The sequence below is a fragment of the Lonchura striata genome, chromosome 6 (genome assembly GCF_046129695.1).
Source record: "Lonchura striata isolate bLonStr1 chromosome 6, bLonStr1.mat, whole genome shotgun sequence".
Classification (NCBI taxonomy): domain Eukaryota; kingdom Metazoa; phylum Chordata; class Aves; order Passeriformes; family Estrildidae; genus Lonchura; species Lonchura striata.
Genome location: NC_134608.1, coordinates 43,080,650 through 43,100,200, shown reverse-complemented (window position 1 = coordinate 43,100,200; position 19,551 = coordinate 43,080,650). Strand labels below are relative to the sequence as shown.

At 44.4% G+C, this 19,551-nt stretch overlaps 1 protein-coding gene across 3 annotated transcripts in view; it reads left to right on the top strand.

Annotated features, from left to right (window-relative positions):
- The window catches only part of PRR5L (proline rich 5 like), a 41,140-nt gene extending 23,304 nt beyond the window's left edge, over positions 1–17,836 (top strand). For all 3 annotated transcript variants that reach the window (XM_021555121.2, XM_021555119.2, XM_021555120.2), the window contains 5 exons: positions 4,484–4,541; positions 7,421–7,512; positions 10,819–10,959; positions 12,498–12,624; positions 14,961–17,836. In XM_021555121.2, the coding sequence (XP_021410796.1) occupies positions 4,484–4,541; positions 7,421–7,512; positions 10,819–10,959; positions 12,498–12,624; positions 14,961–15,292 (750 nt within the window). In that variant the 3' untranslated portion in view covers positions 15,293–17,836. The remainder of the gene's footprint in view (positions 1–4,483; positions 4,542–7,420; positions 7,513–10,818; positions 10,960–12,497; positions 12,625–14,960) is intronic.
- The last annotated feature ends 1,715 nt before the right edge of the window (positions 17,837–19,551 follow it).

Below are 19,551 nucleotides of genomic sequence, written 5' to 3'. Positions count from 1 at the left end.
TTTTTTCCCCTCAAAGATAATGACTTATTTGTCATTAGCAGGAGAATTCATTTGTACCTTTCTGTACTGCAGACATGGCTTTCAGGCAAGATGTGAAGTTGCTTGTGATGGCTTGAGCCTCCTTGATGTTTTCTGTGGAGTTGCAGCCAAAGCTACTCGGCTGCTTTTCGCCAGCCTCCTGCTTGCATGTAGCACTCACAGCAGAGCAAGTGGTGGCTATCACCCCAAAATCCTTCCTGTTGGCTCTGTGTGGAGGCTGGCACCACACCCATGTTGCTGACTGAGTGCCTCTGACAGGCAGCATCTGCTTTGCCTCGGGCACAGTCCGATGGGTACCGTTTTGCCCAGGGGCTACTGGGGGCATGCACAGAAAGGGCCCCACTGGGAATGCCCAGCCCCTGCAATGGGAGAGAGGGAAGGGGAAGGTGCTGGGCACTGCAGGCACTGCTGGTTTGAGAGAGGAGTCCCAGCTGTTGTGCCTGGGACAGCTTTCACCTTCTGGGAAGATGGTGGGACTGGTATTACTCCATTGGGCACACATGGAGAAATTTGCCTCAATTTCTCTAACAGGGAAGGGAAAGAGGAGAATATCTGTGCCAGAAAAAAGGAAAGTGTGTTTTATAAGGTGGTGTCTGACTGCCTTCAAATTTTTTTTTATTCCAAATGATTTGAATATGAGTTACTTTAAAGAGTAGCAAACACAGACATGTTGTGAAAGGGTCTTTACTGAGGAGCAAATGCAAAGTGATTCTTTTCACTTTGAATACTGTCTTTAAGAACTTGGGGCATTTAAAAATTTACTTAAGAGCTTTCTTTTAGCTGCCGTTCTTACTGGTGTATCTGAGTCAGCTATTTTGGTTTTCTGCTTTGAGAAAAGGGGTCAGCCTGTGAGATTTCACAAGATCACTTCTATCTGCTGCAAAACATCTTTCTCCAGATTTCTCAACTGCACATACATATTTTGAAGTTGGGACTTTGCTTCTCTGCACAGCAGAGCAGCAAAGAGTAAAGGCAGGTTTGCACCTCCCACAATGAGCATAGAGCATCCCGTGGTGTCCCAAGAGCAGGGAGAGGAAACCACCCTGGGGAACCAGGAGAAGCTCATTTGGGGAGGGAAGGCAATCCCTGCTTCCTCAGGCTCCCATCCCTGTTCAGCTGTAACTGCAAAGAGATGGAAGGTGGCAGCTAAACTTTTTCAAATAAATGTACCTTTCAAGCTCACTTGGTATGAGTCTTTATCTGCTCTTGCTTTAAATAGAATTTTTTTTTTCCTCTTAGCTCTGTGCTTCTGGCAAGTAGGGATGCAGCAGCAAAATGAGACTTGTAATCTAGACAAGGTCTGATACAGACCTCCACTGCAGCTGCATTGAGTAGCTTGTATTGATTTGTCAGCAGAGCCTGTAGGGTTTGTTAATGACAATTTGTCTGTCTGGCTTGCTCTGAGGGATTAATGTTTGGATTTAATCAATTCCTAAGCCTGTGACTTCTTGCAGAAAAGATGGAGAAGTAATGTTTCCAGATATTTCTAGGATGGGGAGAAGGGAAATGAAGTGTAGTTGATTTACTTAGGTTTTTTTTAAGTATCTTCCACAAGAAAAGGAAAAATCTGAGAGGATAAGTGAAAAGTCTGCAGTAACTACAGTAACTATATAGCCCTAATCTCTTTTTTTAAGGAAACCTTTAGAGTGAGATTATGCAATCTCTTTAGCACATGGAATTTATAGGAGCATTATAAATTTGCTACCATGGGGTAATGATTAAAATATCTATTTTGCAATAGATAGAGCTGTGCTGTCCATTAACATGTATAAATGTGTTCTTTGGTTGCTGACATAGCTGCAAAAGAAAAAAACCAAAAAAATTCTGGAAGTAAAAAAATCAATAATATTTACTTTTAGGCAAAGTATCAGGAAAATTGTATCCAGAGTGGGAAATGTACGTAAAATGAAATCTAACATTCTATGGCAGATAGAGAAGGATTTCATATTTCCTGAGAGAAGCACAAGAAAATAAGCATCACATCCTCATATGTGTGTGTGTATATATATATACACAGACCTTTATATTACCAAGTAGTTTAAAATAATACAGTATTAAAGACGAGCTGTAAATTTCCCCTGCAGTATATGAGAATTGCCTTGAGCTACAGGTTGAAAAATAAATAAATTAAGTACTTTTATTAATGAACTGAAAGGATTTGGAAGGATTCAAGTGCCATATCACTCCAACATTATCTATTGTTCAAGCAGAAAAATATTTATAGTGTGAGTTTCACTTTTTTCCCCTTATGGTTTTCTTCATTACAGATTTCTTTCTCTCTATTTTTTCACACTGTTGGTTTTCCCTGGCAAGTTTTTTTGTTGTTGTCCAGAGCATGATATGTGTAGCCATTTATTTCTGTTGAACAAATCTAAAACTTGAATGGACATCCTGACAACTTAATATTTCCCTCCAAAGCCCATATTTCTGCTAGAGTATCTTCATAAAACTGTCACCTTCCACTCATTGCTAACATTTGGAAATGCTGTAGTTTTTTTTCATTGTGTGAACGTATTTATCCAGCTTGCTAAATCCTGTTGTCATTGCCCAGGTGTAAAATATCTCCCAGCCTGAGAATGCCACAGAGCAATCTTTCCTCCTTTTTATGCCCAGCTTTGTGTTAGCTTTTTGAAGGGAAGACGCAGAGGTGTGCCGCTCTCTTGGCTTGGGGTGCTTCCACAGGTGCGTGTCCCTGCGTCAGGGCTGAGCTGGGCTGGTGTGTGGCTCCTGGAGGCAGGTTACGGTGCAGAGCAGGAGCACCTGGGCAGGATGCACTGTGCAGCACTGTGGCAGCTCATCAGGAGGCTGTGGTGGTGCTGTGGGGAGAGAAAGAGGTGTGCTGTAGAGCTGTGTTTGCACTGTATATGCCCTCATAATGCTTTGTCCCTCCATATCCCCTCTTTGTACCTGTTTGGTCCATCCCAGCTTTCCCATCAGTACCTGTATGTCCATCAAACCTCAACCCACCCCCTGTCTCCTCCCAGGGGATGTGTCCATCACCTGGTGACCCTTCCCCTTTGTCCAGATCCTTCTCCCAGGGTCACCAGGTAACTGGACCCTGGCTGGGACTCCTCCCTGACCCCCTCCTCAGTGGTCACTCTGAGGCCTTGCCCCCCGAGAGCTGCTCTCATGTCCTTCCCCCATTGCCTGCTTGCGTTTCCCCGCCCCTCTATACCTGGCTGCTCCGGGCTGGGAGACCCTCTCTTGCTCTGGATGCCCTTCGAGGTCAGGTATGGCCAGGGATCTCTCCAGGCCCTCATTAAACTTTGGAACTAATCCTGAGGGAAGCGCCTCTTTCCTTTGCTTGTGGGACCAGCTCGTCTTTGGACTCACGTGGGAGCTTCTCCCAGCCCCCCGGGATCCAAGGAGAAGTTCCTTCCCTCTGCCCGCCTCGCCCCACTGCCCAGCTGGCCGGGCTCCACAGGGGATCTGTCCCCGTGGATTCGAGGGGGAGACGCAGCAGTATGCCTTGCTCCTTGGCTGATGGAAGGTTCAAAAGTGCAACTTTGACCTGAATCCCCATTAAAAACAGAAACAAAACAGTGGGGGAATCATCTCTGACTGTTGTGGGCTACCCTGATACTGAATCCTTTCAGAGGGGCAGAAGGCCTACATTCTCTCAGTATGATTGCTATATCTTTTTTAGGGTGCAGTAATTGTGTGTTATGTGTGATTGCAGTGCCTTTCTCTGGCATTCTCAAAGCTTTTCAGAATAACTGACTCACCTGGTGCTATCAGGAGAACAAAAAGATGCAAAAAAGTTGTTTTTGCATCATTCTTAAGTTTGGAGAAGTGGGAAGAAAAAGTTTATCAGGTATTTGGATGTCCTGAACTGCAAACAGGCATATTGATGTCTTAATCTGTCTGGTCCATGAGAGTTGAGTTTATCTAGAAAGACCAGGTCCTGCCAGTTCTTCTGCAGCTTGACACTGCATACTGAGATGATCCAACTTCTCAGTACAAAAAGAAAGGCCTCATGGAAAGACAATAGGTAGGAATAGAGAAGTAGATGTTAGGGAGCTGAACTTGGCCCACTGTGCAGTTAGACAAGCAATGAGCAAGTTCAAAAAGGAGAAGAGAGTGGGACATTTTCATAGCATTTGACTCTTTGATCACCATCATGTAATTGAGTTATAGCATATGTAGGTGCACCATTATGGTAAGAACTATTTTATTTTCTTGACTCCCTCCCTGTGACCCTTCCCATTCATGGGAGACTTTTCAGTCTTTTTAGCTGTGTCTGTTGCATTCTCATGTCTAGCTGAACAAGAGTGGGTTAAGGAATGTCTAGCACTCACACTGAGACCAGTGCTGGAAGAAGGTACTACAACATGGCTAATTTTAAGATTAATGCATGCAAAGTGGGTAATATCTGACAAAAATGCATTCTTCTATGTTGATTATAAATAAATAAAAGGCAAATGCATGTCTTTTCTCTTGGCAGAACCAGCTCCTTGCGAAAGGCTTGCTGTTTATGGAGGAGAAGGTCAAGCTGTCTGAAGGTAAGTGTAGCAGGAAACCTGTTTTGGAAGGGAGTTGTGCTTTGATGTTTGGTCAGATGAGATGATTTGCATGTCTGAAAAGTGTACAGCCCTGTCTGGTGCTGTCCTGGGGTGCCACACAGCCCCTCGGGAGCCCTTGCGAGGCTGAAGGGTGGGCTGAGGGTGGGCTGTGTGAATAGCCACAGAGACACGGTGCTCCCACCAGCCATAACTCACCTCAGGAGCAGCAGTGTGGGTCCCGTGTGGCAGCTGAACCTGGGCTCATGGCAGTTCTGCTCTGGACATGGATCCTCTTGCAAAACTCCTTGGAGCTGCCTTCTGCCTTTCATTTCTCAACATGATTTGCAGCTTGATGTAAGCATAATTTTGGTTTCTCTGTCACGCTTTTGGGAGCTGAACTATCATGCTTTGTGTAAAGAATGGTCCTTCTGGTGGGAATGAAACCCTTCAGGAATGAAGCTGATCACACATGGAGTTGTGTTCAAACTGCTGCTGCAGAGCTGTGGGCCAAGGCAAGTGTGGTGTGGCCACTCAGTGCTGGATGTGGGAAGCTGCTCCCATTTAGTAACTGCTCAAGCAAAACCAGCACAACTTCATTCAAAACCAAGCTGCTGTTTTGTTTGACCCAGTTTTCTAGCCTGCAGGGAAGATCTCTTGCTAAACACCAGTGTGTTGTATGTGGGTCATTAAATGCCAATAGATGCTTTTGATCTCACACCGTTTGCTGGGCCTGGATTCCTCTGCCCCATACTTCACCAAGTGACTTCACCCAGTTGGCAGGCTGTAGGATTTGGGCCCCAAAGGAGTTATGGGGTTGCCAGCCTCATGCTTGGGGTGTGTTTCTTCAGAATTGGCCCTGTGAGGGAGGAAAAAAGGCAGACTCCTGTATTTTCCAAGATGTGGGAACCTGCCTTGCCACTACCAGCTCTTCAGAATGAATGTTGTACAGCTTACCAGAGACTTTGGTTTCTGTATTCATATAAAACTATTCTAGGATCTGCTTTAGCATTATGAAAATTGAGTTTGAGTTTCTAATATACTGAGAGCTGCCCAAGAGAATCTTGCAGATGTTCAGGTAGTTTGGGTCAGATGAAGTTTCCCAAACAGACAGCAAAACACCTTCTATGCCTTATTTTTCTGTCCCCAGCTTGAAGTGACACTGAAGGAACCACTTAGCTGAGCAGGCTGGCATCACTGCAGGGGATGACTCTTGAGCACCTTTCTTTTATAATGTGTGGGCTTGTTGCAGGTCTTGTGGTCACAGCAGTGAGGATTTCTTGTACACACTTCTTGGTTAGTTCTGTCTTTCTGGAAAACTTACACTGCCCCTGCACCCAGACAGAAGTGGCTGCAGGGCATGGCAATGTTTTATCTGTGTCTATTTTTCAATCACACCTCTTTAACATGATTTTTCTTTATACAGTCTGTCAGAATCTCTTTCAATGCATGCAGGATTTACAATTTCTTGAAGAAACAAACCATCCCTGTTTCCACTTCAGAAGGGGAAGTGATCTCTGATGTTTCATTGTGTTTCCAGACAGCAAAGCATTGTAGTCCTGAGTAGGAGGCAGAGGAGGGAAAAATTTGAACATTCAATTGATCTGTTTCCTGCTGTTTTTTTTTCACTTGCACTAGGCTGTTGTGGGAGTGTTGGGTAGTTTCTTGTCTGCCTGCAATTCCAACTTTGAAGCCATAGTCATACCTGACACAGTGAAGCATCTCTTTCAAATTTTCTGTGGTTGCTGGTGAGCTGGCTCTCTGCTCAAAGGGAAATGTTTGCAGGATCTAGTCCTGCTGGCTCTCTTCTTTCTGGCCGTGTCCTAAGCAGCACAACCCATGGGCAAGCACAGTAAAAATCTGTGTGGGTCTGGAGATGAGGAAAGCACTTCAGTGCAGAGTGATAAGATTCCTTTGAGTTACAATTTTGCATGTATTCCAGTTCCTCATTTAGGGCCTTTAGTGACCTTGAGGATGAGCCTTCAAACCTGTCTTGAGTGACCATCTTAAATTACTGCTCCTTGAGTCTAAATTGCTTCTGAGCCCCAGCTGAGACTTTGTGGGAGGTATCCTGGAAAATTCTTTTGTCATAAACTTGTGGTTTTAACTCTGAGTCTATTTGCACCTGAGATTTCCAGAGATGTATCTAAAACTTGAATTAAACATTGCAAACCTTTAACTTAAAAATTTGGAGGCTTTGGGCCCAGATGCTGAGGAGTGCACAGCTCTGTAAGTCAAACCTATGAACATAATTTGATCACAATTGTATTCCTGTTATGGGAATCCCAAGATTCATAGCTTAGTCTGCCTTGGTTTTAAGTACCCAGTTACATTTGGGGATATTTGTTTGAATTAGAGTCATACAAGCGTTGGCTACAAGTGGATTTTGTCTGGGAACCTTCACAAGTGCCTCATTTGTCATTAGTGCCTTTGCTGGGATTCCTGACAGGTACCTGGCTGCTGCTTGGTACTGAGAGGATGCTGGAGGGGGCTCAGCTCCTCTAAAAGCTCTCCCTGACTCAGTTGCAGGGTGATGTTGCCTGTGACCTGCTGGTTCTCAGATTCAGCTGTTTTGTGCTAGTGAGCATGTTAACTGTGAGCTGTACAATTGCACAATCCTGTGCTGTGGAGTTAAAGCCTCTGGTTCAAGAGGGGCTTCACTCTTGTTGGAACTAGTCTCATGTTTTGCACAGAACAAACAGTGGTCACAGCCTTGTGTTGCTGTCTGTTAAGGGGAAGCTTAGCTGAGTGATGTCCAGTTTTGGGCAGAAACTGCAGAAATGAAGTCTGTTGCTTGGGGAATTAGAGAGTACTTGGAAAATCCAACCTGATTTTAGTGTCCCCCGTCACTAAAGCTCTTGCTCCAATTTCTGTTTCCATAGGTGAGGATCGCATTGATGTCCTGTCTGAAATCTGGGATCACTATTTTACAGAGACTCTTCCTACACTCCAGGCAATATTCTACCCAGTCCAGGTAATCCTAAGTACAGTTCAGTCAGGTGAAGCAATGAACTGCAATGCCTGCTAATGGCAAGTGGTAACTGCTCTGTCAGCAGCACTGTTTGGCCAGTGGCTAAATACACATCAAAACCTTTAAACTAAATCTTGGAGGAAGTAGAGTTTATCCAAGCATTAACTGTAAAGAAGGACTGCTAAAATCTACTGGACAAGCACAGCGTTTTGGGCTGAATTTTTTCCCAGTTGTCTGCTCTCTGTGCTTAGCTAAGTTTGCACACTGAAACTGGTGGACTATACCTTGTCTAGACTGAAGCTCTGGGCTATTTGTATTTATAGTTCCTTCTCTTTTAAATAGCTGTGACTGTTGGTGCAGATGACAACACTGACAGCTTGTCTTAGAGGTGTAAATCTGAATACTAGATCAGGAGAAAACTCACCCTAATGACTTTTGAAGGACATATATCCCATTTGTGCCTTTGGAAAATCCTCAGTTGGATTTTTTGAAGCTTCAGTAATGGAACATATAAGTCTATGGGTAGAGGAAGGATGAACACTTTATGTAAAACCTTTTTACACTCTGTATTTTGAAGGCCAAGTATCCCATCAAAAGTATTGAGCTGTATCATTTTTTAATGTAGTTTTATCAGAGTTTCTATATGAGCAGTCTAATCACCTCCCCAGCCTATTTTGACTTTTCTGCCATCAGAGGAAAAGAAAACTGTACCTCATGTGGAGAATGACGTTCTTGGAAATGCTAGCCTCCTCCCCTTGACTTTTGCCTCTTCTGGAAGACATTATTCCCAGAGCCTTTTAAAATTATTTTTCCCTTGTATTGTTTGAAAGGCAGCAGGTACCGCTCAAAGCTTGCCCTTTTCCTCTAATCCTATTAAAGCTGGCATTTCTTAAAAGAGAAAGGACTTCTGCAAAGACAGACACTAACCTTTCTACTGTGTTTATTTTTGTTCTTTCCTTGCTTCAGATGCTTGAAGGTAGGTGTTTGACAGGTAAAACTGCAACTATAATACCCTCCCTTTCTCTCATTTTGCAGCTAACCCTCATTGAGGGAGTGACCTATTTAAGCAGGGGATTGTCTGCACTGCAGCTACCTGTGTACTGTGGAAACAGTTGAGTTGACTGTGTTACACCCACTGATGCTAATAATTCTGCCACTTCCCAGAAAGATCTACTGCCCTGCCATTAAATGTCTGGGATGAGAAATGGGCAGAAGTTTCTACACTGTGGGTACAGCTTTTTGGAAGTAACTTAGTCAGTGGTGAAAGAATGATTATAGGATGTTGAAATTCTTTGAAAGCATAATATTGTTTTGCTCTATTTGTCTTGTCACAATATCTGAGTCACTCAAAATATATCAGCAAAGCTGTAAAGTTTGGGGAGTATTGTCAGTTTCTGGATGAGGAACTGAAAGGTAAACAGGATATTTAAAGCTTTGTAGGCACCCAAGTACTACACTAATGTATGGATTATGCTGCCTAAATACATCCAAGAATTTAACTTGGAGTGAACTGCTCTAGGCTACCACAGAGAGAGCTGCTGGTGAAGCAAGAAATAAAAGTTGCTCTTATGCCAGGCCAGTGTCCTAATAACAAGATTGGGCTTTTCCTAGAAATAGGGAACTGTATGTAGCCACTTATGTGGTGTGTCACAACATGTAAGGAGAGCTCATCCAGTGAGTGCCTTCCATCATGCTGCAGTTCTTTGTACACTGCTCTGGTGGATGGGAAAGTCAGTTTGTTCCTGATTCCCTATGCTTTTCTGCAAATACCAGCAGGTTTATTTAGTTGTGCTCTTCTGTGATCCCAGCAATTACTCATTCAGAATGAAACTGAGTCAGCCACATGTGGGAGCATATGTTACCAAAGGTGGTAACTCACACCAGCCTCACATCTCAGCTAAGTTTAACCCCAAGGCTCATAGCTGTTGTGGAAATATGACCTTTAAGCAGCCAAGTTGGTTAAATTGCTGTACAGAGGGAAACTATGCAAACAGGTCACTCACTGGCTTTTGTATAGTTGCAGCTGTTGATGTGACTGTTGGTGTGGAAAAAAGAATAGCAAATCTTGTTTTGCTTGGCACAGAAAGGTATTTGCATTTTGAAATGGGGTATGAAGTTAATGGGACTAAACTGCATAATATAAATAAAAAGTTTGCAGCTGCTGAAATACAGTTTCAAGATATAGGTATTGGTCTTTCCTGCATGTTTTTTCCCTACACAGTGATGGTTTAAAACAGCAAACTGCTTTTATTGTGGCTGAGCTGCCCTCCATGCTATTGGTTTTAATTAATATTTGCATATTGATAATGCTGTTAATTATGACATGCAACCTGTTATGAATTAATGATTAACTGTTGTTAATTTATTCCAGCTAAATATTTGCTATGTTGAGTGTGTTATGGAGATCATAAAATGATTCCCAAGCAGACCATGAGGCAGAGATTAACATACTGAGAAGAACAAGGCAAACTTTACAGGCTGGAAAGTGTTGGGCAGGACTGAGAGGAAAACTTCTGCTGTTGAGTTGCAGTGGGGCAATTGAAAGTCTTGCAGATATTAAACATAGCAGAGGGGAGGTGGTAACACCAGAATGCCAAATGGAGTTAGACTGTGTTTAAAAATGCTGAGAAATATTATATCATCTGTTAAGTCTGCTCACTTGTGTTGTTGATGTAAAATAGGAATGTCTTGCAGAGGATATTAAAGCTGTTGCTTTTTAAAATTATATTTGGTTCAAGCAGTCTTGCTAGCTTCACTCCAGCCTAAATCCTAAAATCTGTAATAGACTAACTTGTAGATTTTTGTCATATCAGCAAGGTCTAAAGTGCAGACGTTGAGCAAAAAGAGGGTACAATATAGGTCAGAGGTAGGTTTAGTTAAGAAATATTCTGAGACTGAGAAATATTCTGAGACTGAGAAATATTCTGAGTTCAGAAATATTCTGAACTTCATTCCCTGGCAAACCTTCTCTGCTTTTTAAGCTCCAAGTGCCAGAAGCTACTGGGCTTTTTTGTGAACCAATTGGAGGGCAAGTGGGTTTTGTGAATACATACATAGTCATTTGGTGAACTGCAGGCCCATTCCTGGCTACACTCCAAACCTACTGGTGCCACAGATGAGCTGACGCCCACTTCAGAATTTGTGTGAGACTGAGAGGGAAGAAATTAAAGAGTAGCATGAATCCTCAACATGAGTGACTGGGGGGTCACTGGTTCTGCCACAGCAGCAATGGACAGAATAAACCCTCCTGTCTGTGTGCCTGTGTGCTGGTATGATGCTCACACGTGGATTTTGCCTTTGTGTTTTTAGGGTCAGGAATTGACTATCCGTCAGATTGCTCTTCTTGGCTTCAGAGACTTGGTCTTGCTAAAAGTTAAGTTGGAAGAAATCCTTCCGCTGGTCCAGACAAAAGTTCCAGCTTCCATTGTCCAGATGCTGTTAATTCTGCAGGTGGGGAACCTCTGCTCTTCTTTGTCTGACTCACTTGAGTTTCTTGACTTTGTTGAAATCATACAAACGCTGGAGGGAAAGTAGGGGTGTGATGAAGGGGGTATGATATGTGCTTATTTGGGAACAGTCAGTGTTAGAATGAGAGCTGAATTTGGATGCCCTGAGCTTCCCTGGGAACATGTAAAGATGTTACCTTGAAAGAGCTGTTTTCAAGGCAACCTCTCCTCCCCATCTAGAAATAGTGTCAGGACTCTTTTTTTCCACACAAATTTTCATCTGAATGCCTCTTTGTGCCCTAGTTTTCCTGATTTCTCAGCTTTGCAAGGACAGGGCAAGTCTCTACCATTAGAGGAGAAATACCTTTTGACAGCAGGCAAAATGAGGGGCCATCTTTCAAAGGCCTCTCCCAAAAGATCTAGACATCTGTGGTAACTATCCTCTTTATCCAGATCTCAACAGAATACTTTCCAAGCATGCCAAATATAGCTAGTTTTGGTTTTTTCTCATATTGCCCAGTCTGACAGTCCTGAAAAATGCCATCTTGCATGTTTGAGTTGATAGAATCATAGAATGGTTTGGGTTTGGAGGGGATCCTAAAGATCACCTAGTTCCAGCCTCCCTGCCGTGGGCAGGGACACCTTCCACTAGACCAGGCTGTTCAGAGCTCCATCCAGCCTTCCTCTGAACCATGTGCAGGACCTTTCATTTGACCTTGTTGATTATCATGAGGTTTGCACAGGCCCATATTTCGAGCCTTTCAAAGTCCCTCTTGGTGGCATCCCTTCCCTCCAACACACCACACAGCCTGGTGGCTTTTATTTCTTCTCCAGCGTAATGTGTGTCTGAGAATTAAACTTTATGAAGCACAACCAAAATTGCAAGGTGACTAAGCTGGTAGTTCTGTATGAGTTCTCACTGTCTGGATGTTCCAGTCACCCAGACTGGAACAGCAGGTGGTATTAAAGTGCTACCTCTTAACATTTCCCTGAAATGGTTTTTAATACAAGAATCTTGAAAGCAAAGAGGATCTTAAAGCAACACATTTGAGGAAAAAAGCTAATTGAGGCTTTGCAGGAAGTCTGAACGGTTTCTGAAATTGCTGTTAAATTGGTTGGTGTTATCTATCATCTTCACAGCTGTAAGCTGAACCACAGAGGGTGCTTTGCCTGCAGTCTTGCCTAGGGGAAGAGCAGTGTTTTGCCCAAGGCGTGTTAAGGCTTTTCTACAAAGAGGTGTTTTCTGGTAGAAGCACCCTGGCACAATTCCACTGCTGCAGTACGCTGTGCACATCCTCAGTGTGAGCACACCTCGTACCTTCCTGTCCCTTGCTCAGAAAAAAGAACTGTCTGCTCGATGTCCATAAGGCGTGGCTGTAACTTGGACAGAGAGATTGATTTGAAAGGCACCCAAACCTCCATCATCTCCAAAAGCTTTGCTGACACAGTTGGGATATTCCAGTACAGAGAGAATTGGCAGACCCCAGGCTTTATTCCAAAATCTTTTAGGGGTTATGTTGACTTTTTGTGTTTGATTTTCAGAGTGTCCATGAGCCTACTGGCCCCACTGAGGGCTACCTACAGCTAGAAGAGCTGGTGAAGCAGGTGGTATCACCATTCTTAGGTTTGTGTGAGGATCACAGCTCCTCTGGTAGCACCTACTTGCTTGGTAAGACATGCACATTGTACTGAAGCCATTATTGGGGCACACAGGTTGTGTAATGGGAGGCATTTGTGCTGGAAAAGGAAACAGTGCATGACTCCATGAGAGACAGAAAACAAAGGCTAAAACACCCTTGAGAAGGCCCTGATTAATGCTTCTGGATATAGATTTTTGTGACAGGCTTTTTCTTGTCCATGACCTAGTGAACTATTAGTGCCCCATCACTGCACACAGATCCCCACAAAGTCTCCTCTCTCTCTGGACACGGACTGAATTTTAAAACCCCTTTGTCCAGGCCTGGTGTACTGCTTTCACCACAGTGAGAGACTGTACCTGGTCCTTTGCTGCCTGCTTGCTAGCCTGCTTCAACTGCTGCATCAATCTGCTTTTGCAAACAGCAGAACTGTTGCATATTAATTCTGAGGGATGACAGGAATTTTCTTCCTTCCATCTGAGGATTCTGTTTAAAAAAAAAATTCCAAATTAAAATTCTGTGTTTAAAGTATGTACTAACATGTCTAGATGAGAGAATGGCACCTCTCTTAAGGAAGAGCATGATTATTCTGGGAAACTTCTTCACATGATGCAGGAGCTCTGCTTACATGTGTGGCCAGCCAGAAGAGATTGGCTAGCTAATGGGCATAGTGTTACTGATTTGATAGTCAAGAAGATTTAAATAGAACAAGTGAAGAAAACTCCAGTCTCCCTCTGTTTCACTAGCTTTAGCATTTGCTTCAATGCAAAATTGTAGCAAGCTGGAGATGCACAACCTGCCCTGTACTACACTTAGCAGCATATGAGGAGAGATGGTCTTGTGGTAGAAGAATTTATGGGAACTCAGAAAATCTGTGCCTGTAATAAACTCATGGCATTGCTTCAGGAAAACTGTGGCTCAGGATTTTTGTTCCTGTGGTTGCTGGTCAATCTTCTGTACGAGTGAACATGGCTGTACAGTTCAGTGTGAATTTGCAGATCTGATCCTAGGGCTCAGTCTAGACCAAAATCCCCTGTAAAAGTTGGACTTTGACAAATTTGATTGCTTTGCTGTTTATGGACATCTGCATGCTGCTGGGATGGATGAAAGGTAGCTGCCTGACCTGTGCTGAAGTTTCTAGCCATCCTGGATTTCTGCCAGCTGAACGAGGCATTTGTGCCATTAAAAAAAAAAACAAAAAAACTACATAAACTGGCCTTGTAAAGTTTATATGCCTTAAAATAATTGAACTTACTTCGATTTTAGCTGTCATTTGTTTGTGAATATTTCCAAGGTGGCCTTTTACCCTTGCTCCAGCCTCTGCTGAGCATGAGGAAAGAAGGAATTTCTGTTTACAGTACAAGACAGGGACTGCAAAACTTCACTTTTCTACAAATAATCTTGATATTTTTGAAGTGCTGCTAGGGAGGTGGCCTCTCTTCCTTAATTTTCACCTGTAATCAGACTTCTTTCTCTTCCCTCCCCCTCTTTCAGTCACCTTTTTGCTTTCTTAGAACCGGTTTCTTCTCTCACTAGGCAGTGAGAGAGGATACTGATATAAATGGCAAGCAATTCTAAAGCTTGTGACACAAAGAACCTATAAAAGAATTTGTTTCTCAGGATTTTCAAACAGCAGCACAGTTCATAACAATGAAGTAACTGCACTAAATAAAGTTGAAATTTAATAACCATCTCACACAGTCACTTAATTTATCAGTCATGGTCAGTTGATTTACTAACTATTTTACATGGTCCCCCATGATATCCTTCTCTCTAAATCAGAGAGAAATGAATTAGATGGGTGGAAATGATGGTGAAGCCCAGTAGGTTCCCCGCAGTAGATTTTGGGAAGGGTGCTGTTGGGCTCTGGGTGTGCTTGCATTCTACACAGCTGCTCTGGAGGCCAGACTGCCCTCTGGACTGGAGCCTTCAGGGTAAATGAGAATTGGGAAATGTGACTGAAGGTGTCTGCTCTCAGCTGTGAGTACACCTAAGGCTTTAACCTGCAAGGCTGCTGTATCTTAAGCTGATTTAAAGAAGAGATGTGTGAAAGGGACATTTTGATAAAAGAGAAGACTCTCAGGATGCTAAAGAGAGTCCCTTGGCTACACTGGTGACATTTTGACTCACTTCTCTTGCAGGCAGCAGCCCCTAGAGCAGGATGGGAGGTCTCTCCTCTCTGGGGCAGAGGCAGATCTCCTTTCCCAACACTTAGCAGTATGAGCTAGTGAGCTCCTGACTGTTTTCCAGTGGGAATGAAGTGGGGCGCTCTGTGGCTGAATTCTCTGCCACAGAGGCCAGCCCAGCAGTGTGAGCAGTGCTCTCTGTGTGTGCTGTCGACCATTCCTGCTTCCTCTTTCTCTTCCAGAGAGGCGCTACTCCAGGTCCTGCCCGAAGGCCCTGACCCCGCTGACAGAGCAGGAGGGCGAGGCTTACCTGGAGAAGTGCGGGAGCATCCGGCGCCACACGGTTGCCAACGCTCACTCGGATATCCAGCTCCTGGCCATGGCCTCCATGATGCACACGGGAATGGTGGTGGAGGAATCGGACCCTGCTGACAAATGCCTGCTGCTGCAGCCCAGCTGCTTCGGCCACAGGCAGTGCTCCAGCGAGCCCAGCATCGCCGACGGCCCCGAGGGAGCCGCGGCAGCGGCCAGCAGGCAGGAGCCTGCCGAGCTGAACTGCACCTCCGTCAGCTAGAAGGAGGCTGGCTGAGGAGTGGAGAACTCTGTGCACTAAGATGGACGAAGTGGTGTGTCATCCCTGCTGGGAAAGCAAAAGAAAAATAGGAATTTTGCTCGTGTCATTGAAATGGGCTCGAGGGTTCATATGGCTGAGAATGCCATCTAGATATGTTCTTTTACCAGTCTGGGATCATTGTTGATGGAGGTACCAGGCTGCTCCCTAATGACCACTGAGGGCTGCAAAGGTTTTGCTGTTGAACAGCACAGTCTGCCTTCTGTAAGCTTTCTCTCTCTATTAGTATAAGCTTTTTGGCATCAGGTTTCCTTCTTTTTCTTTGGTATGATACAAATTGAGTTCTTTCTGCTTTTCTCCATCTTTCCCAAATGTGCTTCTTTGTTCTTTGTCCCTGCAGTGGAGGCCTCTGTGCTCAGTGTTCTCTTTGCTTCTGGTGCTAGCATGGTGAATGCTGAGCACTTCCTTTCTCTTTTAAAGTTTAACTCAGGGATGAAGCCATTTGCATCCTGCAGAAAGATCTGCTGAGGTGGCTTGTTGAGAGGAGGAGATCCTTCATTTTGCTTCCCATAGGCATGGATGAAAAGTCTAAATCAGAATAATCAGACTGTTTTCCCAGACCCAAAGAGAACCGAGTATATGTGGAGTCTGAGCTGAGTACTTCATATGAAGTACTTTATTTGGTTCCAGTCATATCTTGGGGGTTCTGGTATAAATTGGGTGCAAAGGATGGCTAGGGGTATGTAAATTTGATGCAAAATATGCTGAGCATCCTGTCATTTAGCATCAATTTGCTCTCAAAATGCCACTGTTGATAAGGCTATGATGAAAGAGAAAATCAAATGGGTAGGAGATGCTGCACTTGTGTGGAAGGTGTAAAGGTGCTTCTCAGCACTGGGCCACCATGACTCCAGATCAGGAGGTGATCAGTGTTTCATCCTGGGCCTACCCTGGTACTTTTAGCACTTGTGGATTTTATAAGGCTGAGGATAATCAGCGGGGTGTGGAAAGGAGTCCTGTCTCAGTGTATTCATGAAGTGCTCCTGACCTCCAGTGGTATCTGACTCAGTGCAGTATAGCTTCTATGATAAAGTGAGGGCTCTTTGCAGTCTGTGGTTTTGTTTTTATTGTGAAGATTAGGAGTGGGTCTGGTCTGCAGGTGTCTGTGTTGGGCACTGCAGTCTGCAGTGTCTGTTTTGTAGCATCTCTTGGTACTCCAATGCTGCTTCTGTGGGGACAGATCCAATCTGCTTGACCTGTCCCTGGGATTCTCTGCTGATGTCTTGCTAAGCAGATTTGCAAGTGTCATTATAGGCTTAGAGGTAAACTGCAGTGCTGCCTTAAATGTCAAATCCCATTAAAAATATGGACACGACACAACTACCACTTGAATCTACTCCAAGTGGTACTTTATAAATAAATGTGTATTGACAAAGAAACAGAAGGTTAGGATGAGCCTTTGGGATGTTGTTTTGCATGCTGTGACATTAACTGTAGAATTATCCCTGCTTATGCTGGGCATTAAACATCTTCTGCTCCACTGGCTGCACTGGAGTACAGCTCTGACCTGCCAGGATTTGGCACATGCGGCAAAAGGAGAGCTGGTATTATTTGGTAACAAAGCGTCAGAAATACCAGCTATGAGCACAGGCCATGTTGCTTTGATAAATGAGGGTGTTGCTGTGACTGCCGTGGTTTGCAGTGTTGAGAGAGATACTTGGAAGAGCCTTCTTTTCCCTTCTGTCAGCAGAGCTCTTGGCATGTTTGGATCCCCAGCTGTGCTTTCCATGTCAGGAAAAGAGGTTCAGTTGTGCTGCCTCCTCCTCCTCCTCAGAGCACCCACAGTCCAGCAGAGGCCAGGAAGATGTGCCTTTAAGCAGCATTCCCTTCAGGTGGATTATAGGATAAATTGCTCTCCTGTTCATAAATTGGCCTGACCAGGCCAACTTACTGTCATCTGCCCCAGGGCAGCCATGGATTGTGCAGGAGCTTCAGAATCTCTGTGGTGGCAGCAACACCATGCTGGTCTCACCTTGGCACGGTCCCTCCAGCATGGTGGTGTCTGCTCACAGTTAATTTCTTTGGCCTCTTGCTGTGACTTAAAGTTTTCTCTTGGTCACATTGAGGTGTCGGGGGAGTGGTCACCCTACAGCATTTCAGTTCACTCTGAATGAATGAATGAATGAATGCTTTTCTTCTTTCTGTTTCTTCTGTAACCCATTTGCCTTCTGTAAATACCCAAACCATTTCATTTAGAGAGCAGCACCCTCTTTTATGGTGAAAACTAGAACAATGTATTTATTTCCTGACATATTCTTGGATCATCTCTAGGGCTGATAGGAATTAGTCCTGGTTTTAACTTGAATTTCTTTTGTTTTACATAAATGTATGATTTTAATTATTTTGGTTTTGTATCTGTTACTTTGCAAAAATTTGCACCAAACCCTCTGAATCATGCACTTCCCCCATTGTTTTGTTTTTATGGAGAATTAAAGCTGGTGGCTTTACTTTGTAAACTGAAGTAAACACAACCTGTTCTGTAAACCACACCGAGTGTATGGTCGTGACCACCACATTTACAGCCACGTGAGATTGCACAAACCTCTGCAAGCGCTTTTCTTTCACAGGCTGGATGAACCTGAAGGTGTCTGGAAAGCTGTGCCATGGTGGCAGTGTGAGGCTGGCCTGGGAGGGCCTGGGAACAGCTCTGAGGGGCAGTGCTGAGTGGCTGCTCTCTGCTGAGGAAGCTTCCAGTCCTCTGGAAGCAAAGACTCTGTCCCCATGCCAGAGCTGCAGCATGAGAAGCACATGCATTTTGGATGCAGGGTTCTGGTTTGGGGTTGGTATTTGCTGACTATGTCACATGGCTGTGACAGGGCCACAAGCTGGGTCTTTTCTACCCTCATGGTCACCAACTTGAGAAAACCTCCTGGAGGAGCTGTCAGAATGGGAAGAAGGAATTTCTCTCACCACCTCCTGAAGTCTATTACCTTCTGCTTCGATAATGACCTAGACTGAGTCACTTCTCATCACACTGAATCTGTCTTCCTTTTTTACTGTCTCCTTCTTAAGGTGAGTGATTTATTCTGTGTCCATGCAATTCTGTCATAAACTTATTGATGGGGCTATGCATAGTACCACTGACCTTTTTCCTGTTATTTCCCATAGCCAAGCACATGGTTTTATTGCCGGGAAGCAGAGCTGCTTCTGGTCCTAGCCACGTGGACAGCCACTTAGTTTATTTTTAAAATTTTTAATCAATCAGAGGACTTGTAGTATATCTTGCTGCTGGCACTGATGGCAGCAGGGTGAGCACTGCAGGGTTTGGGTTGCTTTTTCTTTTTAGGTCCAAATGGCAATGGGTTCACCTGGAAGGCCTTTGGCACTTGCCACTGAGTCAGCAGATGGAAAATATTTGGCTCTTAGAGGCAACCTGTGTCCCCCAGAGGAGAAACTGCAGGTCTAGCGAGAGACAAATTGTGGTATTTATGGTGTGCTTAGTTATGTAAACTTCTTAATTTTGCTGTAGTCTCAGAGTAGGAAACCTTCCTAACTAGATTCTCTGTTTCTTCCCAACCTGGCTCCTTCCCCATGCCAGCAGCAGGACTCCTGGGTCTGGCAGAGTGCACCTCCCTTGCCTTGAAGGAAAGTTGTGTCAGACAAAGCCACCAAATGGGTGTCTGAGCTCCTGAAAGAGGCCAGGCTGGCTGTGTTCCCTGGCTGCCCCTTCCCCACCTGGGACAGGTCCTGCACTCAGGAAAGCAGGTGAGAAAACAAGACCCACCCAGGCATGAATTCCCCACAGTGCCCAGGGAGTTTCCCGGGGTACCTGAGCTGGAAGTTCAGCCCACGGCCAACATTCTCTGTAGGAAAGTCACTGCAAATTTTCCTGTTAATTAAAAGTGTGAAGGGCAGGGTATTTGGTATTTCCCTGAGCAAAGAGAAGGTAATTAGTCATCCTGTTCATATTTCAGATATGGAAGGTGCATCTGGCAGGACAGAAATAGGTTAAATGGGATATCCTTGCTTGCCCACACATTTGGAGAGGAGTTTCTCTTCCCCCTGTTATTCCAACAGCTCCAGGTAAGGGCACCAGGCATTCAGCTACATAAACAAAAGCTTTACAACAGAGGTAGCATCTTTTAAAGCAATTTTCCAGCAAAGATACAGCTCATTCTCATCAATGTGGTGCTCAAAATGGCATGCTGTGAAATAACTGCCACTTGCCACCTGAAAATTGGCTGCTTTTTATTAATTACTTG